Genomic DNA, 16,383 nt, shown 5'->3' on the forward strand with positions numbered 1-16,383 from the left:
CTTTCTCCTTTCCGTGTTGTGACGTAAGTTTCCGTATTTTCTCCGCGGCCAATCAGCGCGGCGCGCTTGCCTTCTCCGCCCTCGTTGCCACCGGCGTTCACGCGGGTGGCAAGGAGGGCGGAGGAGGGAAGCGCGCCGCGTGACCACGGAGTCTCGTGGCCGCGCGCCTTTTAAACCAATAAACCAATTTGTGAAGACTTGGATCCGTAATGGGGGCCGGAAGTGATTACGTCAGTACGGGTTCCGGCTCCCGGATTCCGTATTCCGAGTCTGTTTGGAGCGCGCTTAATTCAGCATTACAGGGAGTTGTATAGGACTTCAATATTTTTTCTAAAGGAGCCAAATGCATGAACTAGACCAAAACAACATTTTAGAGCGCAGCTCTTAGGGGTCCGTTTCCGGCTTGAGCGGCGTCGGCGTCGCCGTCGCCGTCGGCGTAACCAAGGTCACGGGACCCCCAAGGTCACCCCAAGGTTACGTGACCTCTCGAGATCACGTGACCCCCAAGGTCACGTGACCCCTCCTAAGGTCACCTCAAGGTCACGTGACCCCCAAGGTGACCCCCACGTGACCCCCTGAAGGTCACGTGACCCTCAGGTCACGAGACCCCTCCAAGGTCACGTGACCCCGAGGTCAGGTGGCCCGTCCCCCGCGGTCACGTGACCCCCCGCGGTCACGTGACCCCTCCCAAGGTCACCCCAAGGTCACGTGACCTGGAGGGGTCACGTGACCCCTCCAAGGTCACGTGACCCCGAGGTCACGTGGCCAGCTTTTCAAGGTCACGTGACCCCCCGAGGTCACGTGACCCCTCCCAAGGTCACGTGACCCCCACGTGACCCCCAAGGCCACCCCAGGTCACGTGACCCCAAGGTCACGTGACCCCTAGATCACGCCTCCCCGAGGTCACGTGACCCCCCCTCCCCGAAGTCACGTGACACCCCCCCCCGGAGCATATTAAAGAATGAGGGGAGGAGGAGGAGGAGGGGTCTACCCTCCCCTCAGTACCCTTCCCTCCTCCTCCTCAAGAGCTGCGCTCCAATTCGGCGTTACAGTGATTTGTAAACGGCTTTCAATTTTTTTTTTTATAAAACGACAGGTATATGGGGCGTGCATAGTTTCAATCAGTTACTGCAAACGACTTAATTTTCGCGAGGATTTAATTTTCGCGAAATTCGCGAATCGCCTACAATTCGCGAAATATAGGTCCCGCGAACAATTACGGTAAAATGTAAACACATTGGAATCTGTATGGAGATCCCACCGCGTCGCGAAAATTAGAACCCGCGAATTATTTAAAAACTTCACCTTTGACCTAAAACGTAAAATATTGAGCCCGCGAAAAATAAGTCATTTACAGTATTTAAATATTTTTTTTGCGATACACACCAATGTACTGGTTGCCACATTGCAGGGCTCAAAACGGATATGATTAAGCAAACGTTTGCATTTTCTTAGTCTCCCTTGAGTTAGATTCGGCTCATTTAGAAAAAAAAAACGAACTCCTGAAATGTCACAAATAAAAAATTGGTTAAAAATACAAACTAAATTGTGTATTGCTGTATTTAACTACTACACTTCATCGGCAGTTTTAAATGCGTTTGCATTGCTTAAGACTGCATCGATTAATGTTTTTCACGTTTTTAATTGAACAAGCTCATGACAGCCTTGGTACAACATTGCTTTATTTACACACAAAGAGATGCTAAGTTGTAAGGCGGGTCAAGAGCAGGTTATTTGTATTTTTATAGATTTGGCCCAGTGATTAGCGTCACACATGATAATTTCCTAAAGCTTCTATAATTTATATAATGATGTGTTGTCTAAATTAACGACACATGTCCAAAGAGACATAAAAAACTATCACATGGTTACAGAACCACATTAAGTTTGTTGATATTTTGGTGAATATACATAAACTATATAGCTTATAGCTTTGTTTTCTGCAATATGTAAGGTAACCTATTTAATGGAGAAATGCAAACCTCGCTCCTTCCCTTGAAAGGACACTGACAGGGTACTTATGCTCGCCTAGGTTTTTAGTTGTACGTGACATATGAGAGCCCAACTACCCAGAACAAAATTTGCTGCTCACAATTCGGTTTCTCTGCACCCGAAAACCGCCAATCAAGAACTGACCGGTTTCAGTCGCGCTCACTTCCTTTCTTTTTTTCTTCTTTTGTGGTCACGGGCCGTTTTTTACCATTTAGACACAACCGCCAAATTTAATAAAGTTGATGGTCGTTGAAGGCATACACTCCATATTTAAAAAAAAAAAAAAATACGAAACCCATTTTTGAGGCTTCTAAAAAGCTGCAAAAAGGTTGACTGAAAAAAAAAAAAGTTGCACAGAGAAGGGAAAGCATTCATCGCGGTCGTTGCGTAATTCTCAACTTGGGGTCGTTTCGCGAATCGTGGGACTCGCGGGAACGGCGATGGCAGCGGACGACGGGCGTGGGACCTCTACTTCAGAACTGCCGTTCGCAGTACCGGCGCATTCTGTCTCCCTTTGAAAGAGAAAGTTTGGACCGATCACAAGAATTGGTACGACACGCCCGACCACCCCAAGCCGATTCGCACGAAGACGTCGCCGAGCCGTCGCTCCCTTCTCGTGGATGAAGACATCGTTCGCGCAAACGTCAAGCACGAAGTGTGTGTGAATGTGGCCAATGCGTGGTGCTTCAACTTGAACCCGGGAGCGCTTTTACTGGAGGAAAATCGGCACCAAACTTTCCAACCTACGGTTGACCGGCTGCGTTGTTACTGTGGAGAGTGTTTGCCCAGCAGTTCAGTGGAAAGACGACCGCTTCACACGCGGCGGACGCGGGTTCGCGGTCGTGTAAGCCTACGTTTTTTTAGAGCGCAGCTCTTAGGCGCCCGTTCCCGGCTTGAGCGTTGTCGGCGTCGCCGTCGGCGTAACCGCAACCCTCGTAACCCTCGTGAGGGTTACGAGGGTTACGAGGGTTAATCTCATGAGGGTTACCCTCACGAGGATCACGAGGGCCACGAGTGTTATTTACCCTCGTAACCCTCACGAGGGTTACGAGGGTTAGTTACCCTCAAAAAGGTTACCTTCACGAGGGTTACCCTCATGGGGGTTACTTACCCTCGTAACCCTCACGAGGGTTACGAGGGTTAGTTACACTCAAAAGGGTTACCTTCACGAGGGTTACCCTTACGAGGGTCACGAGAGTTACCCTCACGAGGGTCACGAGAGTTGCCCTCACAAGGGTTACTAGGGTTACCCTCACGAGGGTCACGATGGTTACCCAGGTCACGTGACCCCCCCCCCCCGGGGTCACGTGACCTGTTGATACCCCCGAGGTCACGTGACCTCCCGTTGACGTCATCGCCACTGATGACGTCATCAGTGACGTCACTGATGATGTCACCGGCATCCGCATCGTCATCGTCATCATCACTGATGACGTCATCAGTGACGTCACTGATGACGTCACCGGCATCCGCATCATCATCATCACTGATGGCGTCATCAGTGACGTCACTGATGACGTTATCGGCATCGTCACGTGGCCCCAGGTCACGTCACCCCCCGACGTCACGTGACGCCCCAAGGTCACGTGACTCCCACAAGGTCACGTGACCCCCAAGGTCACGTGACCCCCCCCGCCCCCCGAGGTCACTTGACCCACCCCCCCAGTACCCTTCCCTCCTCCTCGTCAAGAGCTGCGCTCTAATTCGGCGTTACAGGGACTTGTAAACGGCTTTCATTTTTGTTGTTGTTTTTTTGTTTTTTAAGCATTTTGCGATATTTACATTTCTTTTTTTACAATTATCACTGAAAAAAAAATCTTGTGGACGAAACGTCCCTGAACTAAAAATGGCATGGGATTTCCTTTTTGACGCCTGCGAACTCAATGTAATCACTTTACACGATATGCAAGGAGCATATAAATCGGGTAGCGTCCGCTTTCCGGATGCTCGTAAATGTTCTACAGGAATTGCAGCCCGCCATTGGTCCCGATCCCGTTGATCTTTCGGAAATATGTGCAGACTCCCGCACAATGCCACTTTTTTTTTTCGCAGGCAGGACATGAGGCAGCTTTTCACGCAGCATCTTAGGGGTATTATTTTCGGAGCCGGTCACGGGAATTCACCACGGGCACTCACCACTCGTCTCCAACTCTTGAATATACGAAACAACTCATGTTGAAGCGCAGAGCAGCGAGCGGAACAAACAAAACTGGAAAGGAATCGCACGGCGAACGATTTCCGCAACGCACTTCGTCTGCTGCGGGCGGGAAAAAAATGAAATAAAAAAAGAAGCGCACGGTTGGGTGTAGCCACGTGACTTCCGCCACTCACTCTCTCTTCTCCACTCCTCCGACCTGCTTGCGCGGGCTTCAGTTCCGGTTTCGAGCCACTGCGTCTTTTTGGCTTTATTAATAAATATTCGTGACTCGGTTGCAAAGTATTAATTTTGTAGTCTTCTGATGCCATAATAAATCACCTGAGAAAAATGAAAAAAAAAATTGAGGGTGTCAGTGTTTCTTGAAGTGAACGATTTTGTCACACAATGAATCAACAAAGATGTTATTTTCAAAGTACCAGAACATTGACACACAAACTCCAAATAAAAAGTAACAAAAATTTCACCAAGAAAGCAAGCTGAAATGTTACTCGTAAACACTTATCATTGTTTTGCCCAGAAAGCAATACACCATGCTACTCAAACAGTTTTCACTGCTCAACCACTTGGGGAGAAACTTCCAAAGTTTAGTTCACACTTCCGTCTGATTTCGTTGTTGCACAGTGTAAGGAAGCAACGTATCAAAATAACGCAGCACTTGTTTGCACTGAATCCAGTCGGATTAGCAGAATGGAGTTCTCTCGACAATAAAAAAGTATTTAAAGTATACAGTGAAATCTCCCGCGAGAGAGCCAGAAAATGCCATCTTTCGCAGAAACTGAGAGTAATAGTAATCGTCGCGGCTCAGTCTTTAGACCCCTGCATCGTACTTCAGCATGTAGAAGCTTTTTTAGTCTAGCTTTGGACACTCCCACACTCTGTACGGGCATTTGACATCAACGACCCCATGAGGAACAGCATCAGTGGGGTCAAACACCAGCGTGTCGGGGGAGGTCACAGGAAGATTTCTCGATGTCGTGCCCAAAACAATGTAGTGCCCGCCTATACTGCTGCTCCGCCTGTGACTCGTGCTTGAAGCTATGCCTACGAAAAGTATACACAGATACACTGTCACTTTCAAATGCAGGATAGGCATTCACCTAAAGTCCATATGTATGAAACTGTATTACGTCAAAGGCTACAGTAGGCACAGAATAAAGTGTGAACAGCGAACGCATGGTTTTCGACACATACTGCATCACCTAGAGTTGCAAGGCAGAAGTTTGAGATGCACCGATCATCTTGCGATAACCGTGTACCTACTGCTTGCATAACGCAAAGAAAAGAAGAAAAATAATTGGTCGAGCTTTCCAGCAAACAATGCCTCATTGTGCTTCCGTCAGAACGGGTATAGACTCTATAGAGTGCATGGAGCCATCAGCGCAATCCTGTTCATAATGGGTAGCTTAACCAGAAATTGCATGCATGATTAGGCCTACCCCTGTGCTGATGTCTCCGGATTTCTTATCGGCACTCGGGTGCCGAGCTTATATCATGAAAATAGAACTAAGGGTTTTAATACAATGTTCGGAGTGTTTGTTGCTTTCGCACACTAAATACACCAAACGCCGCATGAAAGGCACATGGTGTCGAAAAGGGTAACACAACAGACATGCTGTATTCAACGATTTTCGGTCTTCCTGTCACATTTTGTTTTACTCACTTTGGAGATAATGACCAAAAGAAGCGAAATAATTGCTACACAATACTAGTGTTAGCGAGCTAACGTAATAGGCTGAAATGGATGTAGGCTGTCCTGGTATATGCCCAAAAGACAGCCTTGCAATCTATAGCCGTGTTTACATGAATGTGACTTAGTCACAACGAATCCAGTTGTCGCATTCAATTCGGTCATGTAAACGTCATAATGCTCTAGAAAAGCGCATAGTATTCAAGTCGCCAGACGGAGGTGGATCGCGACGGCAACTGCGAATTAGTTCAGCCCATGTCAATGGAGGTAGTATCGCATTTTGGAACGGGGAAGATAGAGGAAGGCGCTATACTTCGTTTCATGATAACTTGGCCAACTCTGGAGGCTCAATACCCAAAATCGAATAAGAGCATCGGAGCGAGGCGCGTGACACCACGTTAGAAGGGCGATCGTGTCACCGCGACAAATGCGATGCCCGAGGAACCGGCTGTCGTCTGCTGCGAAACCAACCAACTTCGGATAAATGTCGACCGCCGTAACACAGCCATCCGGTAGAGCAGCGAGCTCTTCGGAGCCAGTTCATGAGACAACCATACGCTCAATTTACCCGGAAATCTGCGGTGGGTACTAATCCCCGGACGATATTTTGAGCGGAAGCGGTCGATTACATGGCAGGGCTCATCCAAACATCGTTCAAAAGCCACGTTGTTCTCGGTAAAGTGTCCATCCGTATGAAGTAGTTTGAAAAGTCTGTCTACATTTTTCTTCCATGTCGTGGATTGCTGCGGTCAAAAGAGTCTGACCACAACACTACTAGAAATATAAACCTAGAACTATTTTTCGCTGCGGACGGCGCTGTTGTGGCGGTAACGATGCCTCGAACATGGACTGTTGTCACATGCCTTGCTCCGACGCTCTTATTGGGTCGCTGGGACCGCAGCCTCTACTGTTCGCCAAGTTATCGTGATACGGAGTATAGATGCGGGAGCAAGTGAACAGCTGAGAACATGTCGGCGGCCAACCTCGTCGGCGGCGGCGGAGAGTAATGCCGTGTGGTCGCCCGATGTGTTCTCCCGAAAAGAAACGCAAGCTTTTTTTGTCAAGTGAGGAAAATATAAGTGAGGTAATTGCTGAGGGCGGCTTCCATCCAGTCCTTGCGAAATACGACTTGCGCGTCCGAGAAAGGTCCTAGAGGCTTCGGAACAAGCATGAAAGATGCCGAGAGCTCAGAGCACTGCTTGGTACAACGTAACGAGCAGCTCCTACCTCGGTGCCGTTCCTGCGTGCGCCGGAGCTTTTTGCCCACAAGGTCTGGTCATGCTTGGCGAAGTTTTGCGAGGCAAAGCGCAGTGGGTGTCCTCAGAGTGGTTGGAAACGATCTCGCTCGCCAGTGCAAGCGCACAAACGCCGCCTGTGTTCCAGACTTCTGGATGGCCCGGCGGCCCGGCCCGGCCCGGAACCCAAGCATCGAGACAGCGGACTCAATGTTTACGCTTTGTCGAAAACATCAAAATGGCCTGCACGCGCAAAGCACCGGAAGAAGTGGTCACGAGGCGCAACGGGTGTCAGAAAAGCAGCTTAACTTTGAGATTTCACACGGCGTGGCGCCATCTTCGCGTGGGACCTTATACGGAACCATGTAAACGTTAAAGTCAGATTTGAAGGTTTTACGTGCCAAACCTACGACGGGCATCTGGCACGCCCCAGCGGAGGACTGAGGATTAATTTCGACCACCTGGGGATCTTTTGACGTGCAACCGAAAGCTCGGTTACACGGCTCCTTCTCCGCAATAAGCCTCCGTCAGATTGCGGGCACTTCGGCCGGGATTCGAACCCGCCACATGGGGATTCGTAGGCCAGCGCTCTCGCCTCGGAGCCACCGAGGCGGCTATGTAAACGTTGGCGCGTCGACTTCTTTGAAAGGACGATTGGAGTCAATGCGCTGAAGTCGCATCCATGTAAACAGCACTTAAGCATCTTGGCAAACTGTGTTAGCTATGGTGGGGCTAAATAGTACTGAAACATAAGTTAAAAGACATGCATCTGTTCCCAGTGCAGTAAGGCTTTGAGCTCTGTGATAGCTTGTGGTACAAAAATGGGCAAGGCAATAAAACAAATATGACAGCGCACGTCTGCAATGAGCCAAGAGAAGCCGGGCAGTAGATGCAACGTCAGTAACGTTTACGAAATATTTTTGATAAAGGAAAAAAATAAAAATAAACCACGCGAGGTGAGCTGCTTTCTAAATCAAAAACTTGTTGGGACTTCTCTTTAGCGCGGATGACACTTTGCACTGTGTTAGCAATAACGCGCTGTGGTCTCTGCCACTTTCAAAGTTATGGTAAAGCGGAGCAAAGGAATTAGTGTGTCAATTTCTACAACTGAATATGGTTTGATCGCCTGCTGAGCTGCATCGTTTAACGGCCTTGATTTAAGGTAGAATCGGAGATGGTGATGGGAGGCTCGCCCAATGTGCGGCATTCGGGTACTCGAACTAGTACGTGAGTGGATTGCCAGGTCGTATCAGGTTAATTGGCTTCCCTTCGGCAAGCCGGAATGCCAAAAGGTTCAAGGTTAAAGACAAGAAGTTTTTATGATGCCCGACTGAAACACATGTGGGAGCTAAGCGAACATGTTTGGTTTAGCGGCGTCCATTTAGTCTGATATAAACAAAATTCGAAGTTCTCTGCTGTATCTTTCAAATACAAAAAATACAAAACGAGCCCACATACCAACCAAACAACAGGATTGCTAGATGAGACTTGCATGGCCTTATCCAGCACTCATGCCGTTTTATTCAGTTTGCAGCAGTTGATTGGGTGAAAGTAAACACATTAGCCACCATATCTAGGTACTGTTCACCATGCGATGGTTTGCAAAAAAAGTATCTTTGTCAGTTTCGTCGTGCATTGGCAGCAGAGTGCTGAGAAACTGTATTTAGACGAAAAATAAGGATTCTACCTAAAAGTTTCATAAACAGTAACCCGATGTTTCGAGCCTAGTTCTGTCTCTTGCTCACGGGTGAGGGACGGGAAGAACACGCGTCGCTTAAATGCACACACAAAAGTATGGGTTTGCTGACGTCACGCTGTCCCGAGACATTGCTGCTGGGCAGAGAGCCCGAAGAATGATTTGTGTTCCCCTTTGTGCGTTAGAAAACCAAGACACAGCAAAAAGACACCATCTCCAATTCTTCTACAAGGCCGGCATGGTGCTGTTTTCAATATTTTCTGTGTGGCCGATTGCTTTTGCGTGTTCCGCGAGGGCACTTGTGTCCACATTTTTCTTCCGCACATCGTACCTGTGTCGCGCAACGCGCGAGACATATGCGCGTCAAAACTCTGCGATCCGACGTGCGAAGTGTCAGAACGATGGTTGGAGACGAGAGTTTTCGTCGCTCAGGGGCTCTAAACTCGTCAAACACAAAGTTGGGGCCGAAGTTCACGCAGAGCGCCGATTGGACTATCACGACAATGACTTCGCGCTTTTGTCACCAGCGTCTGATCGGCGCGCTCCTCGAACTTTCGACTCCAACTTTGTGTTTGACGAGTTTATGGCCCCAGGAGTTTCGGACGGGAGCTCCGTTTGGCTCCGGCACGGGACCAACTTGCTAGATGCTCACCGCACCGCCGTACGACTGTCGGAGGGCCGCAGCCAATGCCAGTATGGATGGCGCGAACGTCATGCTGTCACGTGAAGATAGCCCCGATCGGGAGAGGAGGACCGGGTAAGCGGATGCAATTGGTGCATCACGCGAGCCGTCCTCGTGAATTGAAGGCAACGGACACCATGGGGGAGTCTTCCGGCGCGCACAAAACGAGCTGCTGATTTTGCGCGTCCATAGAAAGCCGGCCTTCTGGGACTTTTCGAGAGCATCGAGACCCGAATATACTCCGTTTCACCTTACGATGGCCAGCAGCGTACGTCTCGAGCCATTCCAATGCCGTGCGAGTGTCACGTGAACTTCGGGAGAGGCGCAACAATGCAGCAATGCGCGGGGTGCCTACCCCCTTAGCTGGGATGGTCCCTAACGTCTGCTATGGTCTATCGTGGTTATCTGACTTCAAACAAAAAAGTAACCTCACGTAAAATATTCAGACATGTGCACTTTATTGAAATATAATAAAAATATTTTGTGTGTTTCTATGTCAGAAAAACCACGAAGGACAAGGGGAATTGTTTAGGTTTCTAGGCTACGTAATGCAAGCTACCGCCCGTCATAAATACAGCCATTGGCATCGACCCGTTCTCCCGGTGCAGGGATATCCGAAACTGGGCTGAACTGAACGGAACTTGTGCGCGGCGAGTCGAAGCAGCCATCTTTCCTACAGTTCGCACGAGGGATCGGATAGCTTTGCCGCACATGTGTGTCGCGCTTAAACGTTTCTGTCAAGTCTTTACTTTCGCCGATGTGTGAGGCCGGGCAATCTCTACGTGGTGTGCGCTAGACTAAACCTTGGGCCTTTTCTTTAAAGGGGGGGGGGGGGGGGCGAATAACGATTGTAGACACAGGCTTACGAGTCACCGCAAACCCGTGGGACCGAGAAGAAAGAGCCTCGCTGGTGTGGCTGATATTGACTGTTTCTCCACGTGAACGAGGTACCGAACTGGTTTCGAAGCGTCGCGTTACAACGAAACGTCGGGAATATGGCGCACACAAACATTGCTTGGTGCGATCAGTCTGCTCAGTACTTCAATAGTCATTTAGTAAATGCTAAGAGTTGATATTTATGAGCCTCTTCCTGGGCTGAAAATTAAAGAAAAAAGAAAACGCAGTTTGTTCTAACACAGCATGTCCAATCTCCAGAAAAAAGGCAATAAAGAAGGTGCAACATGATGGTCATGCAAGTAAACAATATATTTAGTCTAAACACATTTGGAACTTCCATGTGGCCTTGATGGACCACGAACTTGCACCAGGTCCCTCAGCCCAATGGCGGTTCACGACTTCCTCGTCAGGACGACCCCGAAGGACGATGCAGTGAGTCGGTCCTTCCATGTATCCCTCCACGTTGCGCTGTTGTTCGGCTGGCGACCAGATTTTTCTAGTCGATGTGCGCCAGCTGGTGTAAGAGCAAGTTCTTAGACAGGCAACATAAAGTATGATGTGCAGTTGATCAGGTTTTAAGTGATTTAGGATAAACACATTTATTTAAATACTTTAACAACCCCTTCGGAATATTGCATAAGAGGTGGCTAACAACACAAAACGGGTAGCAGGTCTAAGAAACGTGTCCACTGTAGCGTCCCATCAATTCATGGAAGCCCACATCCCCGGCCGGGGTGCCAAGAGTTCGCCAAACGATTTTGACGTCGTGAAGTGGTCGCGTTGTTTGACCCCATGGCGGATAGACGTACGCCGTTGGTCCTAGCGGCACCAATATGGCCCCGAAATTAGGCAGAAGAGACCGGGAGAGGGTCGTGTATTCCAGATGTTGACCAACAAGAAAGCAAGTTTTCGGGGTCGGGATCAATTAAAGGCGACCACAAGGCTTTAGATCCAGTTTCTCTGTATAAAAGTGTAAAAAGTAAGGAACGGAAATGTTCGCACAAATTTTGAGATGAGGTGCATACGAAATAACAAAAATCTAAGCACGTATCGCATAATGCTAAACTAATTCAATGTTGTTGTTGCTGTTTGTTTTTTTTTCTTTTTTACACAAGCTTGATGCAGGCCTCTGAAGGCAGATACTTATAGTTTCCGACAAGTAAGAAAAGTTTAGACAGGAAGAGGCCAATTTAAGTTTACGCTTAAAAAAACGTGGAGAATGATTCAGCAGCAATTCTTGAAAAATACCTACTTATACGAATTGTTCCCTGGCAGAAGAACGTTGTAAATGGTGAAACAATCTAAGCTTTAGAAGGACGAGTAAGAAATACGAGCCTGTACTTCTGAATGTTGCTACTTCGCAAACCTTGGTTTAATACGAACGAGGTTTCCTTGAAGCAGCAAGTGATTTATCTAATGAGTGATTCACTTGACGAGAAATGGCAATCATCAACAATAAGATGAACATGAAATGCGAATGATAACACTAAGGCACTAAAGCTCCGTTTAACTAATTACGTGCGGTGTAAGTAAAGACAACGCAGGGCTAGGGTAAAAAGGCGAGCACTAAAAAAGCGGGAGGGACGACGGGAGAGAGGAGAAATGGCGAGCACTATGATGGGATGGAGAACAGTGGAGGCTTCTCTTTTTCCCAGCTTTGCAAGTGCTTGCCCTTTCTCTCCTTGTCCAGTGTTGCCTTCGCCTACATTGCTCACAACTAGTGAGATGAAGAGTAGCTCCAGAAATATGCAGAACAAGGATCCCGAGTAGTAACAATACCCTAAGAAGGGATGTCACAGCATCACTCAGGTTTTATTTCGTGCAAAGTGCAATGCTCGGGCATATGTGAGTCGCAAAGCCGTGGGGTCTTGTGGGTTGTTGATAGGAGAGAGGGTTGCCCTCAGGTACTGTGGAATTCTTAAAAATCTATAAGTGAGACGGTGGACATTAGCATAAAAAGGTCTATGCGACCGTTTGGTTTTAAGGGTAAAAGAACAACACACTCAACTTCCTCTTCTTAAAGTCTCGATCAGTACTTCAATCCCTCGTGCTTTCTTCGTTCTTCTCTTCGACTTCCTCAACATCCTCCCAAGCAAGCATTGCTGGATGGATTTCAAGTTGATGCTGCTTTTAAGCTGGTCTTACATATACGTTTCCATTTTTGTCTCTGACGTGACATGCTCCTGCGCACCCACCTGTTCTTTTGTAACTCGGGCGAGGTTCCAAAAATAGTCTGGACATTTTTTTGTCCACTAACAGGACTACGTCATTAACCTTCAACGAACAGCCTTTGCGTTTGGGTACTGATGAGCCGATCGCAGTATCACAATATACTCTTTACTCCACCGATTCCAAAAAGTGGTCCATAGCCAGTTCTCTATACCTCAGCCTCCGAGTGGATTCCCTGTGAGTCATGGACATGGGAAGTTGAGAGTCTGAACCGACTTCCGGAAGAACAATGACGCTTTGTCCAATCAGAAAATGAGCTGGACTGACAGGTGTCGGCTCCTTGAGGTCGGAGTAAACGTATGTTAATGGTCGGGAATTAATGATGGCTTCTGCTTCCAAAGTCACAGTTGCTAGCTCTTCAGACTTCAGACTGCTTCTTCCCAAAACTTTCCTTAAAACTATCTTTACTGAGCGAACTAACCTCTCCCACCATCTTCCCCACCAGAGACCGCTTTCAACAATAAATCCCAATTCTGACACCATGTTATGTTGCTAATTAAGCTCAGGAGAATGGTTTAAGCAAGCTGTTTAATAAGTAGCATACGGGATCAAAGCCGCAGCTATGGCGATTGCTCGTCAGTTCCAAACGCAACAGCGCGTGCCACCCCCTGCGAGCGTGCTTACTGGATGTCCTCTTCTTCTAAGATCAGGGAGCCTGATCACATCATAACATGCCCCCTTCTTCTTTTTTTTGAAGATAGCTCAGTGCGAGTGTGGCACTTGTCAGTCCCTGTATCGTAGCGGCTTCACCACGACGCGTCCACTTCTTGTTGTTTTTGGCCATTCTGTTCACCTTGTAGACGTGGAAATGTTTTCAAGTGATTCGTCGTTTGGGACTGTAGGGACATAGTCTTCAGCAGCTTCGCTTGAGGCTGTAGGGAAATAGTTTTCAGCAGCTGTATTCGTTTGTGCTGTTCTATGTGCTTCTTTGATGTGGTAGCGGTTGCGCCTGTAAGTCCTCGATGTGTTTCAGCTGCTTTGTCTCCTCGTTCCACTTGCTCTCCTCGGCTCAAGGCTGCTCCACCAGGGACTCATACCGCCGGGAGAGTTCCGCTATCGCGACTCGGCTTGCTGGTGCCTCCGAAGTTCTCGCTGTACCACCAGTGTCCTCGGTGACATGTTCCATCGAGGCTCCCTGTTTTTGGTTTGGCGCCTGTACCAACCGTTCTTCAGCCTTGAGATGCTTGTCCTTGAGGCAGCGAAAGCGCTCTTGCAACTGCTGGTTTGCTTGCCACAGCTCTTGCAGCTCCTGCCGGGCCTTTTGTCCCACTGCGCCCTGCTCCTCCTCGAAGACTGCGAGAGCTCGTCTGGCTGTTGCCCACTCTTCTGTGAGCTGTGCGCACCTGCCCTCCAAACTGTTTCTCTTGGGCTGCCGCGTGAAACCCTTCCTACAGGTTCCTGCGTCTGTATACAATGTTGGTATACTTGTCCAACAGCTGGGAGTCTTCAGCGCTGACAGTGCTGCCTCACACTTGGCCGCTACGTCCAGCGCAGTGCTGCGCTCGTTCTCCATCTCCTTGGTGGCCTTGACGTGCTGCTTGCACAGAGTCTTCAGCTCCTCCTCGAGGCAATGTCGTGTCTGTTTTAAGTTCTCTGCTAGCTGTTGAAAATGTTTGTTGTCGCTGACGAGCATCTCGCCTTGCTCCTCCAGGCTGGAAAGTTCTGACCGCAAAACGTCGGCTTCAATTTCTAGCTTTCCGTTGCGTTTTAGGAGGCTGCTGACTTTCTCGTCCATTCTGTCGCACTCTGTTTCTGCCTTCTCGGTAATGGAGCTTCCGTCTGCTTCTGTTTGCGACGAATTGTGACACTTAACAACATTCTCTCTCTCTCTCTCTCAAAGTCTCGGCCACCTTTTCGTGTCTCGGCTGCCAGAGGCGGCTTTCATTAGACACACATCTAATTTTTTCACTCGCATCTTCACAAAATGAATCCACAGCTGACTTTCTTGAGCGAGGGGCTTGTTCCTAACTGTCAAGGATTTGACCCGTTCCTGAAGCACTGCCAACAGACAGTTCAAGTCTTCCAGCTGATTTGCTTCAAGAGACACTGCAGCTTCTGGCGACTGGTTGGTGTGCTCGATGATCCTCTGGACAAATGCCCCGATGATGCTGCGGACAAATGCCCCGAGATCATGTAACGGCCACTGGTACCGGTCCTCTAAGTACTGATAGTTTTGCTGAAGTAGATTGAACTGCTCTTCTTTTTTAGCAAGCTGGTTTTCCAGGGCCTCTCTTTTGCGTTTTGCGATGTCCAGCAGCTTCTTGAGGTATTGAAAGGCACTGAACTCTCGTTGTTCGGAATCATTCTCAACTACCGGCAAGTCCTCGCCATATTCTTGAAGAAGGACATCCTGCAAGATGCAATACTCGGCACAAAACCTTCCGAGTTCAAGCTGAGGTGCTTCAAACTTCTCCTTCAGGGTGTCCGCTTCCTCCACCTTGGCATCTACAAGCTCCAGCTGCTTTGCCAAATCCCCACTTAGAGAAACCAGCTGGACTTTCAATGCTTCGGACTCCTAATACTTGGCATGAGAAAATTCTGCTTGCTGCGCTTGCATCTTCCCCAGGAGAGCCGAAACTGCCTCTGCGGCCAAAGCTCGCTTCGATATTTCTCTCGTGCTCCAAAGACCTTCGCTGCATTTCTGCCGTTGCCAACACTAACTCTGAAATCAGGCCTTGTCCCTCTTCGGTGCGAGATGCCAGCCTGCCCTTTTTTTTCTTTAATCACCTCTCCAGCTCTATCCCAGTTTGCGCAAGCTTGGTTGCATTGGTTGATGGAAGAGGCCCAATTGTTATGCCTCCCAAATGGATCGTTTCATTGGGGTCATTTTTCATGGCTGAGTTGGACGTTTCTTCTACTGCAGAAACACGTCGATATCAGTAGGTTTTCTGCTGTGTCTGGTTGCACATTCGGGGAAAGTGTCAAAAATCCCACAGGGAAGGCAGTGCTTTCCGTAAGCTGGGCAGTTTCGGGGTTGATGAGAAGTACCACTTCTCGAACATGAACTTTGCTGTCGGTTGCTGGATTGGTCTTTTTGTGGCTCAGATGGTTGGTACCTTCGTTGCGCTGCTCTGAAGTTAGATGGCTGACGATAGAGTCCATCAAGTCTAACTTCGTCTTTAGTTTTCTGAATATCATTCACGTTTTTTTTTAGATTTCAGCTGCTTTACAGGTTGAAATGATTTTGTCTAGTGTTAGATTCGGTTGACGAAACAATCGTTCGCGCAAAGCCACGTCTCGTATCCCAATAATGATACGATCACCAATGAGCCTGTTTTCTTGAGCTCCGTAGTCGGATTTTTGAGCCTGCAGTTTTAGCTCAGTTACGAATTCGTCGATGGTTTGTTCTGGCTTTTAGCTTATTGTGTTAAAAATGGCTGTCGCTTGTGTGACACTTTTGTAAGGTTCATACAGTTTATCAAATTCGTGCAGTATGTAATCTACTGCGTTTTCTCTTTGCACGCTTTAACCATCTCCCGTTGGTTGCAGAGGAATTGTTTGCATAATCCGTCTTGCCTGAGGTCCAAGGCAGTGGAGCAGAAACGCTTTCCGAGTTGCGATAGGCTTGGATGCAAATTCACAGGCTGCCTCGAAGATAAGGTAAGATGATTTCCACTCCTCCCATGCTCTTGCTGGGTCGTCACCAGGCTGGAACGTCAGCAAGACGTCGGGAGGCAGGCCGTAGGATGCCATGGTATGGTGACCAACGAGGCTGTCCAAGGAGACCTCGGGTAATCATCCTTCGAAGCCGGAGAAGCGACGAGCAAGATTGGTTACAACGGGCGGCTGCGATTCATGGACCGAAAT

The 16,383-nt window shown here is 48.5% G+C and overlaps 1 protein-coding gene across 1 annotated transcript in view; it reads right to left on the minus strand.

Annotated features, from left to right (window-relative positions):
* LOC120841076 overlaps positions 1-14,311 on the minus strand; it is a 110,687-nt gene extending 96,376 nt beyond the window's left edge. The window contains exon 1 of the mRNA XM_040211902.1: positions 13,740-14,311. Coding sequence (XP_040067836.1) covers positions 13,740-14,311 — 572 coding nt within the window. The remainder of the gene's footprint in view (positions 1-13,739) is intronic.
* Positions 14,312-16,383: the final 2,072 nt, after the last annotated feature.

The sequence above is a fragment of the Ixodes scapularis genome, unplaced genomic scaffold (genome assembly GCF_016920785.2).
Source record: "Ixodes scapularis isolate PalLabHiFi unplaced genomic scaffold, ASM1692078v2 PGA_scaffold5__190_contigs__length_132052651, whole genome shotgun sequence".
Classification (NCBI taxonomy): Eukaryota; Metazoa; Arthropoda; class Arachnida; order Ixodida; family Ixodidae; genus Ixodes; species Ixodes scapularis.